The sequence below is a fragment of the Lycium ferocissimum genome, chromosome 7, assembly GCF_029784015.1.
Source record: "Lycium ferocissimum isolate CSIRO_LF1 chromosome 7, AGI_CSIRO_Lferr_CH_V1, whole genome shotgun sequence".
NCBI classification, from domain to species: Eukaryota; Viridiplantae; Streptophyta; class Magnoliopsida; order Solanales; family Solanaceae; genus Lycium; species Lycium ferocissimum.
In genome coordinates this window covers 16,239,086-16,259,956 of record NC_081348.1, presented here as the reverse complement: position 1 = coordinate 16,259,956, position 20,871 = coordinate 16,239,086, and the positions used below count along the sequence as shown (strand labels likewise).

The window sequence follows — 20,871 nt, the reverse complement described above, 5'->3', positions numbered from 1 at the left end:
TTTTGGCAACTTTCATGATCCTGCGGGTATAGAAAAGGTTAAGAAGGAAAGATTTACGTATGGGAGGTTTTATTATAGAGTTCCTGGTGGTGAAACTAGGGCTGAGGTTTATGATCGTATATCAAGTAAGTTCTACTGTTATTTTTATTTGCTACCATAAAATCTTTCTTTCCAATTTATTTGAAGTGGATTCGAGCTTGATTAATTGACTAGTGAAGAAATTATGTGATGGAATATGACTGGTCATGCAGTTTAAGAACGAAAGGAAGTTTTTGAAATTTGTGATCTAAAATAAGTCATAAATATTTGTGTGGCTATAAATCATCTTATTAACAATAAAATAAGAAGTTTAAAGTTCAATTGTTACTAAATATAAAAATATATTATTCTTTTTTTAAACCGCTTAAAAGAAAAGAATGTCAGATGAATTGGGACTGGTGAAGTAATCTGTTTGACGTTTGCAAGCTCAGAAGGTCTTCTCCTCCATTGTCCCCTGCTACCTCCTTAGAATTTTTTTATAATTACCTTATAAATGATCGGATGATTGCGAATATAAAGAACTTAAAATCATATAATAATGTGCAGGTTTTGTTGAATGCTTGAGGAGGGACATAGAAATGAAGAAGTTCTGTCACGACCCTTGTCAAGAGAGCAACATCATCATTGTTACCCATGGACTGTCGAGTCGCATCTTCCTCATGAAATGGTTCGACTGGACCATTGAGCAATTTGAGGATCTTAACAGGATAAAACTTGGTGAATTTCAAGTTCTGCAATTAGGTCAAGGAGGGGAATACAGCCTAGCATTTCATCATGATGACAAGAAACTTCAAGAATGGGGACTATCTCCTGATATGATAGAGAATCAGAAATGTAGAGCTTATGGTCCTACAAGGGTTAATTCGCAGGGAACAAGTGATGTATATCCTTTCATGGATTGTTTTGCAGAAGATTCAGATGATGAGAACACTATTATCTAAGTACTAGTCCCTTTTTAAGGTGTATGTGTAAGTTAACTAGCTAAGCTGTTGGACATCTCTACTAGTTAGTTTATTGTAATCAATAAGATTGTTAAAGTACTTAATGTCCTCTCTTTTTTGTCATTTTCTTTAATGTCTCTGTTGGTGTGCCGGTAAGCTAGAAAATTTTGTTTCAAGATCCTAATTCAATCTGCTGAAGGGATTGAATGATCATATCAAGAACAAACATGAAATGTAGTGACACCATTGGTAAAGAAGCTCTAACATGTAAGATACAATTACCTAAAAAAGGGCAGCCCGGTGAAGGGCCGAACCGCAGGAGCCAGGAAGCATGATATATTTCATTCGTGTTAATGCTCAAGCGTCCTAACTAATGTATAATTAGCATGTGTTTTATGGCCCTAGGCCCTGGCCATGCCATAGAGGCTTTCTGGTCACCAAACATAAAGAAATATCTATAATGGATTGAAATAATTATAAGGGGAGCTCCAGAGGAACTCTGAATTATATTGGTTTTCAGGAAAAAACTAGTTAATGCAGTAATACACCCTAATTACAACAAAAAGAAAGGTTTGGGCGCACATACACTCATTCCACACAAATGCTGACATTCAGCTACATGTACTGATATGGCGTCTGATAGAACAAGAATTGAAAGGCTGTAATCATCTGCGCGAACTTGGAACTTGGCAGTGGGATTTCCCTGCTTTCTTTTTCCAATATATTTCTCCAATGCTAGTATTAGTACGTCTTTTCTTTACATTAACATTGCTAAACATCTAGAGAATTAGTCCATGAAGCAGCTTGTCATAACATTCTCTCCATCCTCTAGAAACTAAGAGCGGTAGAAATATGATTGCCATACCCACTGCAAAGCCTACTGCAGCGCCTCCATAGATGTCGGCCCTGCTAAAGAGTTGCTCATCTTCAGATGCTAGCTGCAGAGGTGCTTCTTCTCTGTCATTATTGCAAGCTTTGTTAATTGGGAAGCCGCACAATCCCTTGTTTCCCATAAATGAATTATCGTCAAAGGTTTGAAGTTGGTTTCCTCGAGGGATCATTCCGACAAGTTCACTGTATGATAAATTTAAGAAGGAAAGATGTGGTATCCCTGAAAGCCTCTCGGGTATACACCCTTCTAACTTGTTGAATGACAGGTCAGGTGATCCCAATTCCTTCAAATTTCCAATTGCAGGTGGGATTTGTCCAGTGAGAGCATTGTGAGACAAGTTTAGAAGGTAAAGTGATTTTAGTTCTCCGACTGTTTCAGGTATTCCTCCAACAAAACCGTTGTTCGAAAAGTCAATTGAGTTGAAGTTAAACCAAATCTTTGGCACAGACATTTCTTGTCCCTTAAAAGTACTAGTTACTGTGTCCTGATAGTAAATGTCTACGTGTGCTCTTGAATCATCTCCAAAAAAAATTCTATTGGCAGCATACAGGTGATCAACACGCGACTGTGCTGAATCAACCTTCATAGCTTCCAGCTCCAAGAATAAGTTTCTTGGCAGGACGCCACTAAAATTATTGGAAGCTAGGTCAATGATTTGGAGAGCAGGCCAGGTGTAATTGACCCTAGAGCAATCAATGCTGCCATGGAAATTATTGAAGCGTAACATGAGTACATGGAGATAGGATAACCTTCTCAGCCAGCAGGGAAAGGTATCACTTATCTTGTTGCTCCCCACATTTAACGCCTTTAGATTGCTGCAATTGGATAACGACTGAGGAATCTTCCCTTCCAAGTGATTATGGCTTAGGTCTATCATTTCCAAGCGACAATACTCTGTAAAGTTTCCAGGCATATTGCCCCTGAGATTGTTTCCACCAAGGTGAAGTACTGTCAGGCTTTGTTCAGCTAAGCATGCTGGTATACTGCCATTCAAGTTATTGCTGGACAAGTCGAGTAATTCAAGATCGGTCGCATTGCATATTGAAGAAGGGATAGTACCGCTGATTTTGTTGTTTGCAACTGAGAAGAACCAGGAATTTGAGAGGTAATTACTGAAATCAGGTGAGATAAAACCATAAAGTTTATTTCTAGACAAGTCCACATATAGTGCTGTAGGTGGTGGTAATGAAACTTCCCCAGTAAGCAGGTTTGCATGTAGATCCAAGGAATTTAGAAAGCCAAATCTATAATCTGCAAATGTGTGAACTGATTAAGAGATAGATTCACCGAGTGACTCTCTCTGTCAAAAATTTCCCATATCCAGTTTGGTATTTCACCTCTGATATTGTTGTTTGATAGATCTAATGAAGCCAACCCCGTTTGATTCTTAAGGAAAGAAATATTCCGCAAATTGCAAGATGCCAACCTTAAGACAAATAACTGAGGGAGCAAGGCAATATCTAACTGACTTATATCTGTGTCAACTGATAATCTGTTGTGGGATAGATCAAGATTGGCAAGCTTCGTAAGTTTTGTGAACTTATGCAACTGCACAGTACCACTGAAATTGTTGAATGAGTGTGAAAGATGCGAAAGATTGTCTAGCTGAAAGAAAAAGTCAGGTAATGGCCCATCTAAGTTGTTGTCTCTCAAGTTTAGATTTGTTAGTGGAGAGAAGTCACATTCTGTAATTCTGTTATTTGGCCATAAAAGTTGTTGTCATTTAGACGTAAATCCATCAGTGATGGTAGGAAAAAGAATGATGGTGGAATGACCCCAGAAAGTGAATTCTCACTGCAGTCAAGTGTTTCAAGATTCTCTAGGCCATACCAGTTAGACGATATTATCTCATCTGTGAAAAAGATTTCTTTTAAAGTTTGCATAAGTGAGATTTTTGGATAGCCTAAAAGATGGAATTGAACCAGTGAAACTATTGAGTGAGAAATCCACAGAAACAAGATGGGTAAGATTTTCAATAGAAGATGGTATTGGACCTGTAAAATTGCAAGAATAAAACGAAACATCGCATAACATCCTAAGGTTCCCAATGGACTTGAGTAAATTTCCCGAGAAATCTGTATAGCTAAGAAACAGACTCCTTAGAGATCCATTTGAAGGAAAGTCAGGTAAAGTACCCCCGAGCTTAAAATTGTCTGATAAATCTATAGTCTGCAAAGTTGGTACCTGGAATATCTTCTTGGGTACTTGTCCTATCAAGTTGCAGGATCTTAGACTCAAGGCAGACAGATTGGAGAAGTCAGCGAAAAACTCTGGAATTGAAGCAGATAAATTGTTGTCGTCAAGACGGATAACAGAGAGAAACTTAAGATTTGCTAATGCATTGATGTTGCCCGAGAACCACTCATGGGTAAGGTCAAGACCAATAACTTGGCCTGCACTATTGCAAGTGACACCCTGCCATTCACAACAGTCAATCGCGTCGTTCCACTTTGCCAGATTGGGGGATAACTGAGGATCATAAATAAGATTATTCCTGAGCTGCAGGAGTAATACCTTCTGATCCTGAAGACACTTGATGGAATTAGCTGCCATTGCACCAATTTTACTAAAGCAGATAGAGAGTAGTAGGATCAAGAAAACATGGGAGGACATTTGACTTCTCATTTGGATTGAGAAACAGAAAAGAATGTTGAAGTGATGTTGCTGATGTGCATTCATTGGAATTGATTCAATCTCCTTTAAAAACATGCTAACTGCCTACGTGTGAGATTAAGGAGCCAATGATGGAACGCTTCATTTTCTTCTCTTTCTTGATTGTTCAGTAATTAATTGCCCCAGCCCCCATGTTTTAGCTGGATTATTTATAATAGATAAGTTTCATCTATGCACACTTGCTTTACTAAAGCAAGCAAACCAATTAGGATTCTGAGACCGAGAGATTCTGTTTTTTTATTCTTTCTTTTCAAAATATGAACTTGTTTGCGTGGATTTAAATTTGTATTTGGGTAAATCATATATCATGTGAATGATATATGATGATATATGATTTACCCATATATCATGTGAAAGAGTGGGCTATGACTACATTCACATTTAGACGTGGTCAGTCTCCTGTATGCTTCCAGGGACGAATAATCTTTTAGGTACTTTTTTTCCTTTTGACTTCTTTTCTTCTTGCTTTTTATACTTTTAATTTACTTTTGACATATGTTGTCCTTTTAAATATAAAATTTATATGACCAAACGATACTACTAATATTTATCTTTCAGTTCCTTTTCCCTATCTTTGTCAGTATTATTTCATTTTACCTGTTTGAATCCTCATTATGTCGATCGTCCGCAATATTTAGGATTACAATTGTTTACTTTTAAGAATATAACCAAATTAATGAAAAGTCAAGCATAGATTTTGAAATAATATAATAGGTCTCTCATAAATCTGTACTAATTTGGCAAGCATTACTACCTTTCCAACATTTGATACAAATATAGATTTAATACTAGTTGAATAAAATCTGGATAAGTTTAACAATTAGTAAATACTGATATCACCGAATAGAAAGAAAAAGAAATCTGTCAAATGAAATGTAACCAAACTTGGAAACCATTGGGACTAGGGTTGTTCACGGTTTTGATTAAAACCAAAACCAAACCGAAAATTTAATCAAATCCAATAAAAAAACCGACATTTGGTTTGGTTTGGTTTGGTTTTAAATTTTAAAAACCGATAATATTTGGTTTGGTTATGGTTCTATTAAAAAATAACCGAATAAATAACCGAACCAAACCGATAAATTATATACATAAATTTTATAATTATTTATATGTATAATATTAGTTTTTCATAAATAATTATAAATATTTTATACTTTTTAATCATTTATTTGATTTTTGGTCTACTTATTTCACATGATTGTTTAAGGCCCATGTTTTTAAGAATATGTCCAAGCCCATGTCTTTAAGTGTTTAAGTGTAAACCTACTAACAGAAGCTCACGTTAGAGTCTAATGTCTTTAACTTAAATTTTTAGCCTTTCTTTGTCAGCCATTTGATTTTAGGTTGTTTCTTCTTCTTCTTTTTTTCCGAATTTATACCTTTCTTTTTTCTTGTCTGAATGGGTCCTAAACTTCTAATATTTTTCATATGAAAAGGACAGAGGTTGTAGATTTGGAGGTTCCTATAAAAAAATATTTCAGTAACATAAGCATTTCTTTGCAACTCAAACACATGGTAATGCCCTAATACTTCTTCCGTGGGTAATCCTCCTAAAAAGCAGAAAAGAACAATTCCTTGTAGTTGAGACCCTAGCCTTAGGGATAATGATAGAAAAACATCTGAAGTTTGGGATCATTACAAAGTTTTTTTAATAAAATGGGAGAATTGAGGGCAAAATGCAAGTACTGACCCAAAGTTTGGGATCATTACACAAAGTTATTTTATTTCATATATTTTCATTTTCATTTTAGATAGTCTTTATGTTTAATTAATATGTATGTTTGTAACAACAACTAAAAGCTCATATGCTCTACTTTATTTCTAGCGTATGTGTATTAAGATGACAAAAATGGTGCGACCACTACTAAGTTAGTTTTTAGCTCTATATGTAAAATTTAGCAACTTTGTGTAACTTGAGTACTACACTATTACTAATAGTGAAAATGTTTCTATGATGTATGTTCCACCTTAAACTATAAATAAAATTTATCGTTTGGACCAATAAAAAGACATGTCTTTTTCAACTTTTTAATATTTTACTGATAAGTCTCATGGCTGCTAGTAATAAACCGAAAAATCGAACCAAATCGAACCAAACCGGTGGTTATTATTTTATTTGGTTTGGTTATGGTTTTAGACATTTAAAAACCGACTAAATTGGTTTGGTTATGGTTTTAATCAATAACCGACCCAAACCGAACCATGAACACCCCTGATTGGGACATTGAAACAACATATGTTCAAAGACTCAAATTTAAAACAACTCATTCTTGTCCATGTAGGACTGTTTTTCATTTTGCTTTTAATTATTTTTATAAAAAATCTCTCATTCAAAAAAAAAAATCATAATCTTTAGTATGATATGGCTTCACACCTTTTAACCTACCTACAATAGAATATATACATCATCTTTAGATTATAGTCCCTTAAGCAACAACATTTAACACTGCACTTGTACAAAAAGTGCTTGTGTCCTGTTGGTATGTAGGCTTGGAAGACAAAAAGCTCTTTTGCACAAAGTAACCTCCAAATTCATGTAGTATGTCTCTATGGTGGTCCATTAGGAAGCTGCCTAAATTAAGCAGCCAAGTCGACCTGTCCATGTCCTATCTTCTACTGTGAAGGGTAAAGACCATATTCAATTTTTTGTGGTAATGGTACTAGGTACATATATTTCTATTATCTTAAAAGTTTAATAAGTCTAGGTAGTCTTTTCCCCATCAGAAGCAATACAATTTAGGTAGTGATATTTTACTATAGTTATACTCAATTTTCTCTTCTTTCTCTTAGATTTCATTCCTCGTATAAAATTCTTTAGATCAAACAAGGGCTTATAGTCTGTTTGGTCGAGCTTCTGAGATACCAAAAGAGTTTATTTTAGAAAGTTAAGGTGTTTGTCTAAACTTTAGAAGAAAAATTTTGTAATTTTAAGTAATAGTCGAAGTTTTTCAGAAGCTAAACAAAAATACGCAGCTTTTTCCCAAAGCATTTTTTGAACCTTGGACAAGCACAAATCACTAATCTAATATTGACAAAAGTGTTTCGTTAAATTCATTAATCAAACAAGAAGTGCTATTCTCCAAAAATGCTATTGCGAAAGTACTTTTGAAAAAAAAAATGTAGAGTTTTAAAGCTTGGACCAAAATCTCTTCCCTACAGACTAATTTTCACTATTGAGTCACATGATTTTCATTCCTTAGTCTTAGATTTAAAAGAAAAAAATTAGGACGAGTGAATAATCTACTTACAAATTTTGGACCATGTAGCAAAATAGTAAGAAACAATAAATGACAACACCTGTCCCAAATTGATTGGTCCACTCAATAATTAAACTTCCCGGTTTTGATTTAACTTTAATTCAATTGTGATTAGCACTAAAACACATCTATTTGTACTAGTGTTTGAATCATGATCAAACACTACTACTACTACCACCTTTGTATCATTAAAAAGCAGAGACTTGTTCTTCACTACTACCTAATCCCTCCTATTTTCTCTCTTTACAACTCTTCTACAAATGTTGCATCTGTAAAACCAACCCCCTTAAATTTCGTTTCTCCTTTTTGGGATCTGAGTTACATTACTTTTCACTTTCCTTAATCACTCAAAAAACACCAAACCCAATATTTGGTTCTTGATTTTAAGCTTTTCTTGAAAATAGTTTGAATACTAGTACTACAATCATTTTGTGGTTATACAGTCTTTAGGCATTCAGATAGAGACCCATTTTTGTTAAGACTTTGCTCAAATGATTGAGTTTGAGTTCAAGATTATAATAAAGTTCTGATCTTTTTGACTCAGGTATGGAAAATGTGGTTTCTTGGTGTGAAATCTGAAATTGGGTTTTTTCCAGATTTGTCCTTTTGTTGGCTTCTTGAAATTTGGTTTGTACAGTTGGGTTCTTGGAACTTTTTTTTTGCTGTGTGTTTAGACTTTAGAGGCATTTTTTGAAAAGAGTTTGAATACTGCTACTACTACTACAATTATTTTGTGCTTATACAGTCTTTTCATTTGGTGGTTTGCTAGGCATTTTAGATATAGACTCATTTTGTTAAGTGGGATTTTTGTTAAGACTTTGCTTAAATGATTGAGTTTGAGTTGAGTCAGAGATTATAATAAAGTTTTGATCTTTTTGACTCAGGTATGCAAAATGTAGTTCTTGGGTGTTTGATCCATGTGATTTAAGTGAAATCTTGAAATTGGGTTTTTTCAAGATTTGTCCTTTTGCTGTCTTCTTTTATTTTCATTTTGAAATTGAGATTTGGTTTGTTCTGTTTGTTTGTTTGTTTTGTACTGACAATTGTGTTTTGGAACTTTTGTTTGTTATAGGGGCATTTCTTATGGCATACCCATCAGACCATAGGTCTTCCTCTAGTCGTGGGACAGTGAGATTTGTTTTAGTTGTGGCGGGTTTGTTATTGATTGTTTACATGGTGAGACCAACAAGATTGCAGCATTCTAAGGCTTTGGCTTCATGTCCTCCATGTTTCTGTGATTGTGAGGTGGATCCTATGTTCTCCCCTATAGGTCAGTTCATTTCTCTTTGGATGCTAAATCTTGCTTATCTACCAAATGCTTTTAAAATGTATAGGTTGTCTACTTATGTTGGCTGATTTGATCCTAATGCTTTTAAAGTGTTCACGAGTTCATTTAAAGTTGAGTTTCTGCTTCAGAAATAAGTGATATTGTTTAACGTCTTGCTTGTACCTGCTAAGCCTTTAATCTATGTACGAATAATTTGATTCATATTTATGTAACAAGTGAAATCTTCTCTGGATAGATGAATTGTCTGTTTAATAGGAAACTTGTATAGCCTTCTTGGGGGTGCTTGTCATCAATATTGGTGAATTATGATCCATTTTTCTGTTAGGTATTAACCAATTGAGAAAACTGTCGGGATCCTCAATTTATAGTACCTTGCTTTTTACCACGTGTAGAAAGTGGAGAATGAACTATAACTAGATATTTGAAGGAATTTCCGTGACTTGAAACTTTTAGAGGTTCCACAGAAAGAAGAACTGGAAATAGACACAAAAACCATCCATTCTAGCTCTATATTTGTTCAAATGAAATGGTTAGCCAATTCCACGACGCGTCCAAAGCTAAAAAGGTCCTTTCTAAGTCCATATGTTTGTTCCTATTGAGCGTGCCAAGAGAATATTCATGACAGAAGTAACAAAAAGGAGTGAATTGCGTTATATATTTAAAGACTACACTGTCCTGGTACAAAAATCAAATGTTTTGTATAATTATACTTCCAAATTCGTAGCGAGGAGTTCAGACAGTTGATCTTAATTTAGGTCTTTCTGCAGTGAACTTGCTGAGAACTGGTGAGAGTCACGATTAAAACGAAATGTAAGAGAAAGGCAGTTTAACTGAAATATCTAATTCGTGGTTCATTTGAGAATTGTACTGGAAAAGGAACTATTACATATTTCATTAAAGAGACTGTTATTATGTTGTTTCCATGTTTTGATTTATTAATTTCCATAAGGAGCCCATGATTCCCGGAGGGCATTAATTGGCTCAGGAACAACTGGTGGACCTGGAAGAAACTTTGTATTTATTCAGTAGCCTCACGTTCCAAATTCTCATCCTGAATTATAGGTGGATGTGACTTATCTAAGCTATAGATGCCTCTCGTTGTTGGCGTTGTTGGTAACAGACCATTTTATTGAACTTATTCAGAGTACTGACCCTTATTGCTTTTGCATTTAGATGTTGAAATATATTTTTCTGTCACATGAGAGAAATTCTTTAAGCCAGACAAGCTTCTGTAAGAATAAGAGCTTTTTGTTAAATTTGCATCTGCAAAAAGCGGAATAAGAGGGTCCAAGAAAGAGTTTCTCCAAGAGTTTGCTGAAACAATTTATTCATTTAGACTGATTGGAGAAGACTACAACAACAACAACAATAACAACAACAAACCCAGTGTAATCCCACAAGTGGGGTCTGGGGAGGGTAGTGTGTCTGATACCTTACCCCGACCTCGTGGGGGTAGAGAGGCTGGTTCCAATAAACCCTCGGCTTAAATAAAGGGAAAAAAAAAAAGCATTTCAAAGCAGTATTGGACACAGAAAATACGAAAGTGAAGAAGCCATGGCAAATAAAACGAAAAACATAACATGGCATTTTGAAAGAAAGAAACAGTAACAACAGCTAACTATTACGATAACCAAAGTACAAGAAACAACAGATAGTAACAGAAATCGAAGAAAAAGAAACAACGTGAATAGTACTAGTAAAACTAGTATGGGTGGAGGAGACTGATGCATTCCAAATCATTAAGACTAGAGGTTCTCTTTTTTGAAGAGGAGGATTGTTTACATATAAATGATGATACTACCATGAGTATATCATACTATTCAAATATATACTGCTATGCTGCAATACCTTTAGAGTTTTTCTTTTCAAGAACAATTAATCTTTAAAGTTTTTAAATCAACATGCAGGTTATTTAAATCATAATGTCTTCTTTTGTCTGGCATCAGAAAAATTTAAGCTATATCTGTATTCAGTAGTTCCTCTTTTCTTTTGCTGTTTGATGTTGGGAAAGCAGCATAGCTTTTGGAAAAGAATTTTTCAATGCAGAATTGACATCTTTTATGCTGTCTTTAATTGTTCCCTTTTACCTATTTCCTGCGGATCCTTACCTCCAATTTATGTGTTATTTTGCAGACATCTTAAACAGCTCATTGGCAGGTTAGTTCACTGCTTCATTTAGTGCCTTAAAAATCATAAGGTGTAAAGTTATACAAGTAATCCTCTACAAAATTGAGTTTAATTGTTTCTTGTTTAGTTATTCTATGAAGGTGAAATGGTGGAGAAGTGATTAAATTGTTTGGCTCATGCATCCAGTAGATCTCGAATTGCGTACTTTGCCTATGGGGTACTTCATTCAAAAACTAAAAAACTTTTGCCTATGGGGATATTTTATAAAGCGAAACCAATCCAGCAATTGACTAAAACCTGATTTAAAGAAAATCCTGTTTTTGGTACTTATTTTTCATGTGTCTAAATCCTGATTGCACAAATAACACCTAACAACAGAGCACTATGCTTATTCAAAGAAAGAGCCGAGTGGACAAACTGAGTGTTTAACATCCGCTAAAAGTTTCGAATAACTGTCTAGAATACTGTACGCAAAGGATAAAAAGTGACCTACAATTCCAGAAAAATCCATCCTTTGGCTCTCTTCCTCAATTTGTCTGATTAATATACCATTTCTCTACCTTCTAATTATATTGCCCTGAATATTGTGATCAGTTTAGTGGACATATGTCTTTTACAACATTGTGCTGCATGCAGTTATGTTGGTCATCATATTAGGAGGAGAGGTTTAAGCTGCTTGTTCTAATGATTGGATCATTTTGCGATGCAGACTGTGGTAAAGATGATCCTCAGATGAATGAAGAGATGAAGAAGGACATTGCTACTTTACTAGCAGAGGAGATTAACTTGCAGAAAAATGTGACTGATGACGTTTTGGAACGCACAAAAGCTCTAATTATGAGCGCCAAAAGAGCATCTTCGCATTACCAAAAAGAATCAGAGAAGTGCAACATAGGGATAGATACATGTGAGGGAGGTAGGGAAAAGGCTGAAGCTGCATTGGCAGAAGAGCGCAAGCTCTCTGCACTCTGGGAGACTCGAGCCATTGAGTTTGGCTGGAAGGACTAGTCAAGAGGAAAATTGACCATTTAAATTTTTGGTCTCTGGTAGAATTAGAAGAATAGACATGCACTTGTATGCCTCTTTCCTTGTGTACACCCATTTTGTGAATATGGTTTTTGCATTTCTGTCTGTCTAGGATTTCAGATTGTGTTGATTTCAGTTAATAATTTCATTCCAAGTTTAGTGTTGATTGTGTTGATTTCTAAACCAAGTAAAATAATAACACCGGTTTTAGTTAATCATTCAAATAGATTCAAGTTTAGTGTTGTCACTTATTAATTCACATCAAAAATTAAATTAATAATTTATAAAATATCTTTAATTATTTATGAAAAGTTAATATTATACATATAAATAATTATAAATTTTATGTATATAATTATCGGTTTGGTTCAAGTTATTTATTCGGTTATTTTCTTACTATAACCATATAACCAAACCAAAAGATGTGTGTGTGGTTTTCGAAAAGATGCGTGTGGTTTTCAATTTAGACCAGCATACCTGTAAACTGGAGGAAATGCAATATTATCTCATTTCTAGCTCATACTTGCAAATGAGGGAGTTGGTGTTCTGAATTTCTCATTTCCTCGAGGAAGTGACGCGAATTTTCTTGGCTTGGGGACAAAGCATTTGATTTCTTACATTACCTGCCAATCTTGGTCATCTTGCTGTCATGTCATGAGTACATATTGTCCTCTTGAGAGTCCAGTAATCGGATAGTATGTGTCGTCATATATTGTTATTGCTAAACATAGTTAATTACATTTTCTCACATCAATTGATCACTTAATCATAGTAAATTAACACCAAGCGCAGGTAGCCATTTACTTAAATCTAGTTTTTGCACCCCTTCATAGCTTTTAACGGGAGCCTAAGTAAAATATAACATAGAGGTGCTTTTTTTCCCGAAAAAAGATAGAAGGTTTTAGTGCCAATGTTTTAGACTTTTTACAAACAGAAAACTGCAAAGTCTCGTGCATCCATAATATATAAGTTACTGAAACATCGAGCAATTCGGATTTCGCACATCCTAATAAGATCAGAAAGCAGAAGGGAAAACAAAAATCAGATGAGCAACCTCGGTAGTACCAACAAATGTGAATTACAGGAGTGATGACTGATGAGCAACAGATCATATGCTCAAATTTGGTAATGTCTCTAGCAGAACAGTAAAGCCTTAGGGTAACAAAGAGATCAAACACTGAATTGGGTTTAATTTAGAAGCAAGAACTTTGAACTAACTATCATTATTGTGTCCACTTCCTTCAGAAAAAAATATGGACCCCTATTTATTTAAGATGTGAAACAAGAAAAATACAATGTGAAACAAGGAAGGTGAAACAAGTCAAAACCATGGTGTTCCAACATAATGTAGGATACTACCTGTCCAGCTTCCGCATTCAACCTTTGTTACAACGTGAAAGTGCAAGCCAATTCCATCAAACCAAGTATATGCTGTCCAAAACTGCAAAACCGGCTGCAACTCCACCCTCATTCGATGAAGAGACCTTTGTTCGCATCAAGTAACCAGCCTGTTGGTTGATTAGAATTTCATTTTTATTCCTGCATATTAAGTACATACCAGCACAAGATGTAAGATGACAGCAACGATTTTAAAGTTTAGGTTTACAAAAAGAAGCCATCACTCTATGTTATCCAACTAATGTGCAGTCTATTTAACATTATGAATCAAACATAAGCTGAAAGCAAGGAATAGAAAGTGGCTCAGGCTTAAAAAGGTTGTTCCAATGTTTCTCCTTTCTGGCAGTTCCTTTCCTTTTCATTTTCTTTGAGGTGGGGGGGTGGAGATATGACATATTCACTTATTAGTTATTACCTTAAATAGGAACCATATACCCCAAGTTCTGATATGGTTTGTTCTTTATGAGGGATGCCTTCTCGCATTAGTATTGAGTTTGAAATGTTGGGAAAAATCCTCTGCATTAGTATGTATGCTGCATCACTTCCAGTACCTTCCTTTTGCAGTTTCAGAAGAGCTTCTCTCACGTCCTCGCCGTAGATATTGTTTCCTAAGGTGAGAAGATGATCTAGTATTAGAGATTTTGATTTGTAATTACAATATAGACAAAGCAATTTCATGAGCAAGACCTCCTCCTTCTCGTTGTGGTTTCATAACATACAATCCAGGCTTCTCAATTGCATCCTTGAAAGTATCGGATTCATCCAAGCTCCACAAACCTGCAAAGCATTTCCGTAGTTTGGCAATGTCATCTTTGTTTTCCAGAAACCTGCTCATAAACAAGGACAGAGGTTTAACAAACCATAGATAAGAGTATTAGGAAAAGTTAACTTCTCAACGACAGCATAATTGTATTCATTATGCTCTCAACTTACAAATTTTACAGAACGCTCTACTTCAATTTTTTGGTACTCTGTCCGGGTGTTTATATCTTGTTAATTTAGACATTTATTTTCTTTTTGTTCCACTGGGAAGGAGAGCAACAACAACAACAACAATCCAGTGAAATCCCACAATGTGGGGTCTGGGGAGGGTAGAGTGTACGCAGACCTTACTCCTACCAAGGTAGGACGGCTGTTTCCGAAAGACCCTCGGCTCAATAAAAGCATAAAAGCATAAAAAGAGGTCAGATAAGGCTAAGAAATTCAAAGCGATATGAAAATGCAAATAACGAAAGCGACACAGATAAAATAGGATAATCAAAGTACGAAATAACAGACAATAGCGAGAAATCGGAGCACGAGAAATTATCTTTTGCGATAATGCGCCTACTAATAAGAAAGGATAACGAGACTATCTACTAGCTTCTACCCTAATCTGGACCCTCCAAACCCTCCTATCTAAGGTCATGTCCTCGGTAAGCTGTAACTGCGCCATGTCCTGTCTAATCACCTCTCCACAATACTTCTTCGGCCTACCCCTACCTCTTCTGAAACCATCCATGGCCAACCTCTCACACCTCCGCACTGGGGCATTTGTGTCTCTCCTCTTCACATGCCCAAACCATCTCAGTCTCGCTTCCCGCAACAGAATGGAAATATTCATCACAATCAGTTTATAAAGCACTAAATGCATTGAGCTATGCCTTTACAAAACCCCATTATGGAGAGGGAGAGGGAATATCCTAAACAATTATCCAGTCTCATATTAAACACTTGTTATAGACAGCTTTTGAGCTTATCAAGACACTACTACTAAATAATTACTGAATCACAAGAGACAGCTTGAGTTAAATACCTTTCCAGTACATTGGGCTTAGCAAGCTCTTGCTGAATCTTTTTGGTGCCAGTTAAATGATAGGAAATTGAAGGGCACTTGACTGCACGTGACTGCTCCATCAGAAGCCTAGCTCCCCACTCCTATAATAAATTGCATAAAACAGATCAAGAAAAGACGATAGGTGATTGGGAAGTGTATAGCTAAGTCACAACGAGATCCAATAGTAAATGGATGATCTCTCTATTTGGACCACTTCCACAATCTCAAAAATTAAACATTAATTATGAATCAAACCTGCCTCAACCCACAAACGTGTGTGCATGCGTTAGAGATGCTTTCAAATGATTTTGCACAAATTAGATATCCATAAGACTAACTAAAAGAACCATAGACTGCCTTTAACTATTCAATCAAAATGATCAGGGGACATTACCGTGTTAGGCGTCCAAACGCTCCCATTTCAATTGGTTATCCGAAAAAAATTGCTTCCATTTCAATGACCAGGAAAATGAAATGCCTTAACTTTGTATAAAATGCATTTACCCCCATTCTGTTATTCTTTTTCCGGTCTGCTTTGATTTGCTTTCTCTGAGCCGAGGGTCTACCGGAAACAGCCTCTCTACCTACCATGGTAGGGGTAAGGTCTGCATATACTCTACCCTCCCCAGACCCCACTTAAGTGGGATTACACTGGGTATGTTGTTGTTTTTGTTTGTTATTTTGGGGTCTGAAAACTAAAACTGGCTACCCCTCAGCCTCCGCTTCTACCCAATATCACGTGCTTATTTCTCTTTCTTCTCCAATTGTGTGTACCCATTTTTCCCTCAGCCTCCCTCTCTAAGCAATTCTGATAAGTATACCTGATAAAATGGGTAGATAACCTGTTTCCTCCTCCATCTGGCTGCCGTGCGCACTTTTTTGCCAGACAGATTCCCCCTTGGACTTGTTTCTTCCTTTTTCTTTTAATGAGGTATCGCTTATTCGTTTTTTCGCTTCAGGTATTTAGGGGCTCGATAAAAATTGGTAAATGGCATGAGATTGTGATCCATTACCAACAGATACATTGATCAAAAAAATTGAGCCATGTACACAAATTTGTGATTGTACAGAAGGTATCAGCCTCTAATGCCAGCAAATAGTGAAGTAAATGCAAATATGAACATAGGAATCTAAAAGTAAGCCACTAGTTGCATAAACCACATTGTCAAGCAGTATAAAAGTTTATCTTACAGATTCTGAGTGATAGTCACTTGGTGCATAGCCAGCTCTAAAATAAATGACTGCCACAGCTTGACCATCTCTGCAATCCTAAAGCTTATAAGCTTCCTCATATAGAAACTGCAAATTAAACAGCTGTAACACTAAAATGTACTTTGATAGAGAAGTCACATACACAACAAGGGTACCATCTTGTTGAAGTTCGCCAAGTGCATCAATCTCAGCCAGTGTCTTTCTGATAGTTGTAACTTGATGTGTGTTATAAGCTAAGGAAATATCTTCAGGAGTATTTACAAGCAAAAATCATCTCAGATGTACTACACAGACTGCATATTTGATACTTCAGACCAACATGAACCTTAAGTGTCCTAAATATTGGCTATCTTCCTTTTTTTAGATCCATGATATGTACATTAAATCCACATTTATCATTTAAAGTAGGATATCTTTCTCTCAATGAAGCAGAAAGCCAATGCTGGTCATACATGTTGCGTTCTTCAGCTTGAACCACAAACATAATTACAGCCCTGCAATATGTATTTAAGTTAGTATAACTTCAAAGACCTTACTTTCTAGCATTAAACAAAAAATCCCTCAAATCAAATCGACCTTGGATCACCATATTCATTCCAAGCTTTAGCCAATGCTTCAGCAAATTGATTTGCAGCATTGTTTGTGGGAATTCTGTTAGGATCTAATGCAATGCCTTCTCTGTATTGTTGAAGCAAGCTCCTGCAGATGACAGTTTATTCTGGCTTTAGAGGAAAAAGAGCTAGATGTTTTACGATCTGAAGTTATCTTTTCGAAATTAACCCATGCATACACTGAAGATTCATCAGTAAAAAAATCAAGAAATGACTTGATAAATCACAACAGAAGTTCTGGACAGTGAGAATCAATGCCAGACAGTCTTAATACACACCATTGACCCAACCGTAGTACTGCAGATATCATTAGCCGTTCTTTTTAGAACTTGAAGGTTTTTGTTACTCGCTCCAGTTTTTTGCCTTTTTTGTAAGGACATTAAATGCATTTCATTATGTCAAAATGAAAGCTTTACTACATAAATTAACATAGAGTACTTTTACCTGTGAAGCTCGCTGACTAGACAACCTAGCCCTGAAAATGATGATGAAATTGTGTTAAGCTCTATTTGCAGAAGCAATTTAGTTTGCTCATCCAGCATATAGTCTGAGCGATGCAACCCCAAGCGTATTTCCTACATCAAAGTCATACCAAATGGGAAATCATCTCCTACACCAAAAACGACAAAATACTCCTTCTATAACTAATATAAGGACTTAGGCACATAAATGAATAACAATGCCCTTCTTATAACAATTGGAGATGAAGAAAACAGGATAACTTTTGCATTCCTGATGATCAACTATGGCCAAATCTGAAGCAACAAGGAGAATTTTTTTAATAGAAGGAAAATTGAGTAACACCACGTCCAATGATAAAGGGGTCAATCAAAATCATGGTGATTGATATCATGTGTTAGGAATATCATAATGTTGTATCAAACCAAAACGACAGAGCAAGTCAGAAAATGATTGAAGAGTAGAAAAGAAATGTCATTATAAAAAAAGCTGACAAATGCACTACACACACATCCATGTACCTCTATCTTGTTGATTTCTAACATCTTGGAGTGGATTTCTAGTAGTCTGGAGGTGAAAGGATCAACTTTTTTTGTCCTGCAGTTTAAAGCAGATAAAGGTCATGCCAATGTGACATCAAAGAAAGGCTATGCCTGATGTGTCATTTAATTTCCTGTCCATAATCCAGAAGATATGTGCATTCACAACGAATAATGTATGTAATACCGGATGAATTGAACTCTTAACAAATTAGAAGTTTAGTTAGGAATTTTAAAAAATACAACAAACCTAATATGATTTTCCTACTTGAAACTGTTCCCATCAAAAGGATCATTAAATGGAGGCTGTCTTCAATGGTATTTGCTCAGTACTTGGAAGAAGCTCTATATGATCTTATCCTGATTTGCAGAAAGCAATGGAGTAAATTTGATCATTGTCATTCAATTAATTAATTTTCATAGGAACATAGTTACATGTCTATGGACTTCCAAAAGCAACATTCTATCACTAAAAATAAATGAAAATAGTGATGTCGAAAGATCTTCTATTTTCACAGATATCAATGGCATAGGAGTAATTTTTATGTAGGCAGCTCAATATGTATACTTCTCTTTGCAAGATTACCCTGGTAGTAAAGCCCCAGTATATGCTAATAGGCAGACACACTCTGTCCAAAAAACAGTAAAAAAATAATAACAATGACAACAATGATACAAAGAAAATGAATTTTTCTTACATCATAATTGTTGAAAGAAGAAAACTTGACTATACTATAAATTAAGCACGACACTATAGGAGTAAGAAACAAGAAGAGTTTCATTCTTGACATGTCAGCAGTAGTTAATGCAGCAAACCATTCAAGTACAAGACATGGATGCTGTTTTTGTGGGGCAGAAGGACGATGCAAGTCGAGTCAAATCAGAACAATTTTACATCGACAAGTTAACTCCAAAGCTCCCATAGAAAATTGCATTAAGTTTCATAAAACTCTAACTGAACTACCATTGTCACTTCCAACTTACAAGAGAGTTGTGCTTTCTGTTCCAGTACATGTTTCAACTGAACAGTAAACACAGAATCTATTATGTGCAAATAAGGAGAACAATTACCAACCTAGAGAGTGATTGCTGCAGAAATTCTCCATCCTGACTCACACGATCGACAAGTTCATTGAAAATAGGAGCAACTTCACAAGCTTGCTTCCAGTGACTTTCAGGAAATGACATTGGTAACAAAGCAACTGGAGCATGAACCATATCAACACCAGGAACAGTTCCTGACCTCTTCAAATTTCAAAAAGAACACAAATATCACACAAAAGCAATAACACCTACCAACCTTCTTGATGAACAAAGCAGAAAGTGAAAATAAAGCACCAAACTTTAATCAAATACTACACTCAATCAACAAAAAAATCCAATCTTTTCATAGATAATTCAGTAACATATAACCATCTTTCTCTGCTGATGTAAAAAATAGAAGGAAACAAATAAAGTTTCTCTATTGACATATAGACTGACTGACCTTTGAATTTCTGTCACCAACAAGAAGACCATTCAGAGAACACCAAACAAGGGCATCATAAGCAAGTTTCTGCACCAACTTTGGGTCTATATCATGAGGATCAACAATGGGTTTCACAGAATCTTCCACTTGGGTCTCCATTTTGTGCACTTTAGCACACTTCAATGATGAGATTGCTGAAAATGGGGATCTTGGTATTAAAATCTTGGAAGATTTTCTGAGATGGGTTTCCAAGAATCTAGTAGGTGAGCAGAAATTTAAAGAGTTTGTTTGTGATTCTTGGGATTGAAAAGGAGAGGTAGTAGAACAATAGGATGGTAAGCAAGTGCTGCTGCTTTGTAAGATTGATGGAGAGGAATAGCCACTGCCCATTTTGACATTCTTTACGTTTGGCTGGCTGCTAAATGTCCTGATTTTGCTACCTTTGTTTTTTTAATTAAATGTGACCAATCGGAAAACAAGATGCTAAAGAGTTTGAGGAAATGAGACCTCGTATAAAGGCCAAACCCAACCCATGTGATTTACGACATGTTTTTATTTGGGCATACACAATTAAATGCATCTTGTTCTCCATTTAAAACAGGGTAAAGTTAAGTTCCATTCAACACTTTTCACGACTTGACAAATTGTGTAATTTTCACACAAAAAAAGCGCTTGAAAAGGCTAAAAAACAGATTTTTTTATTCTTTCGAAAATGGCTCATTCATGTCACTCGTCGATAATTTAGCTCATTTATGCCATCGAACTATAGGAAATGGCCCATTTATGCCATCGAACTATAGAAAATGGCTCATTTATGCCACTCATCAATAGTTTCACTCATTTATGTCATCGCCCATTATCAAAATGACTCATTCATGTCATTTTTCATTAACGCCGATTTTATAATACCATATATGACAAGTAGCCTCCAATTAGAAGTCTACATCATTTAATTAAACCACCCTAATTTTAAATACCAAATTAATAAAAAATCCGACCCATACACCTTACCACCCACAATCATAATCTATTTTGAGCCACGTGTCATATATGATATTGTAGAAACCACTTTAGTGAAATATGGTATGGATGAGTCAATTTAAGAATAGCGATGGCATAAAT

At 35.6% G+C, this 20,871-nt stretch overlaps 4 protein-coding genes across 5 annotated transcripts; 2 read left to right on the top strand and 2 right to left on the bottom strand.

The window, feature by feature from the left end:
- The first annotated feature begins 6 nt into the window (after positions 1–6).
- On the top strand, positions 7–1,089 carry LOC132063534 (phosphoglycerate mutase-like protein AT74). Its single transcript, XM_059456109.1, has 2 exons — positions 7–125; positions 586–1,089. The coding sequence occupies exon 2, from the start codon at positions 618–620 to the stop codon at positions 978–980; it is 363 nt and encodes a 120-aa protein (XP_059312092.1). The 5' UTR covers positions 7–125; positions 586–617; the 3' UTR covers positions 981–1,089.
- Positions 1,090–1,759: 670 nt separating this feature from the next.
- On the bottom strand, positions 1,760–4,425 carry LOC132061967 (receptor-like protein 7). The gene is made up of 4 exons (XM_059454637.1): positions 3,795–4,425; positions 3,555–3,724; positions 3,210–3,420; positions 1,760–3,123 (listed from the first exon to the last, which is right to left on the bottom strand). Exons 1-4 carry the CDS (start codon positions 4,423–4,425, stop codon positions 1,760–1,762), a joined length of 2,376 nt encoding a protein of 791 aa, XP_059310620.1.
- A 4,433-nt stretch (positions 4,426–8,858) lies between these two features.
- Positions 8,859–12,400, top strand: LOC132063532 (uncharacterized). Of its 2 annotated transcripts, XM_059456106.1 has the most exons (3): positions 8,860–9,075; positions 11,227–11,250; positions 11,930–12,400. In XM_059456106.1, the coding sequence occupies exons 1-3, from the start codon at positions 8,889–8,891 to the stop codon at positions 12,226–12,228; spliced, it is 510 nt and encodes a 169-aa protein (XP_059312089.1). In that variant the 5' UTR covers positions 8,860–8,888; the 3' UTR covers positions 12,229–12,400. The 2 variants fall into 2 exon arrangements, with proteins under 2 accessions (XP_059312090.1, XP_059312089.1); XM_059456107.1 differs by lacking the exon at positions 11,227–11,250 and having other exon boundaries at positions 8,859–9,075.
- An 887-nt stretch (positions 12,401–13,287) lies between these two features.
- LOC132063531 (glutathione synthetase, chloroplastic) lies at positions 13,288–20,265 on the bottom strand. The gene is made up of 12 exons (XM_059456105.1): positions 19,768–20,265; positions 19,357–19,526; positions 18,264–18,339; positions 17,728–17,858; positions 17,249–17,371; positions 17,086–17,166; positions 16,815–16,895; positions 16,652–16,721; positions 15,440–15,561; positions 14,332–14,471; positions 14,060–14,252; positions 13,288–13,785 (listed from the first exon to the last, which is right to left on the bottom strand). Exons 1-12 carry the CDS (start codon positions 20,137–20,139, stop codon positions 13,662–13,664), a joined length of 1,683 nt encoding a protein of 560 aa, XP_059312088.1. The 5' UTR covers positions 20,140–20,265; the 3' UTR covers positions 13,288–13,661.
- Between the last annotated feature and the right edge of the window lie 606 nt (positions 20,266–20,871).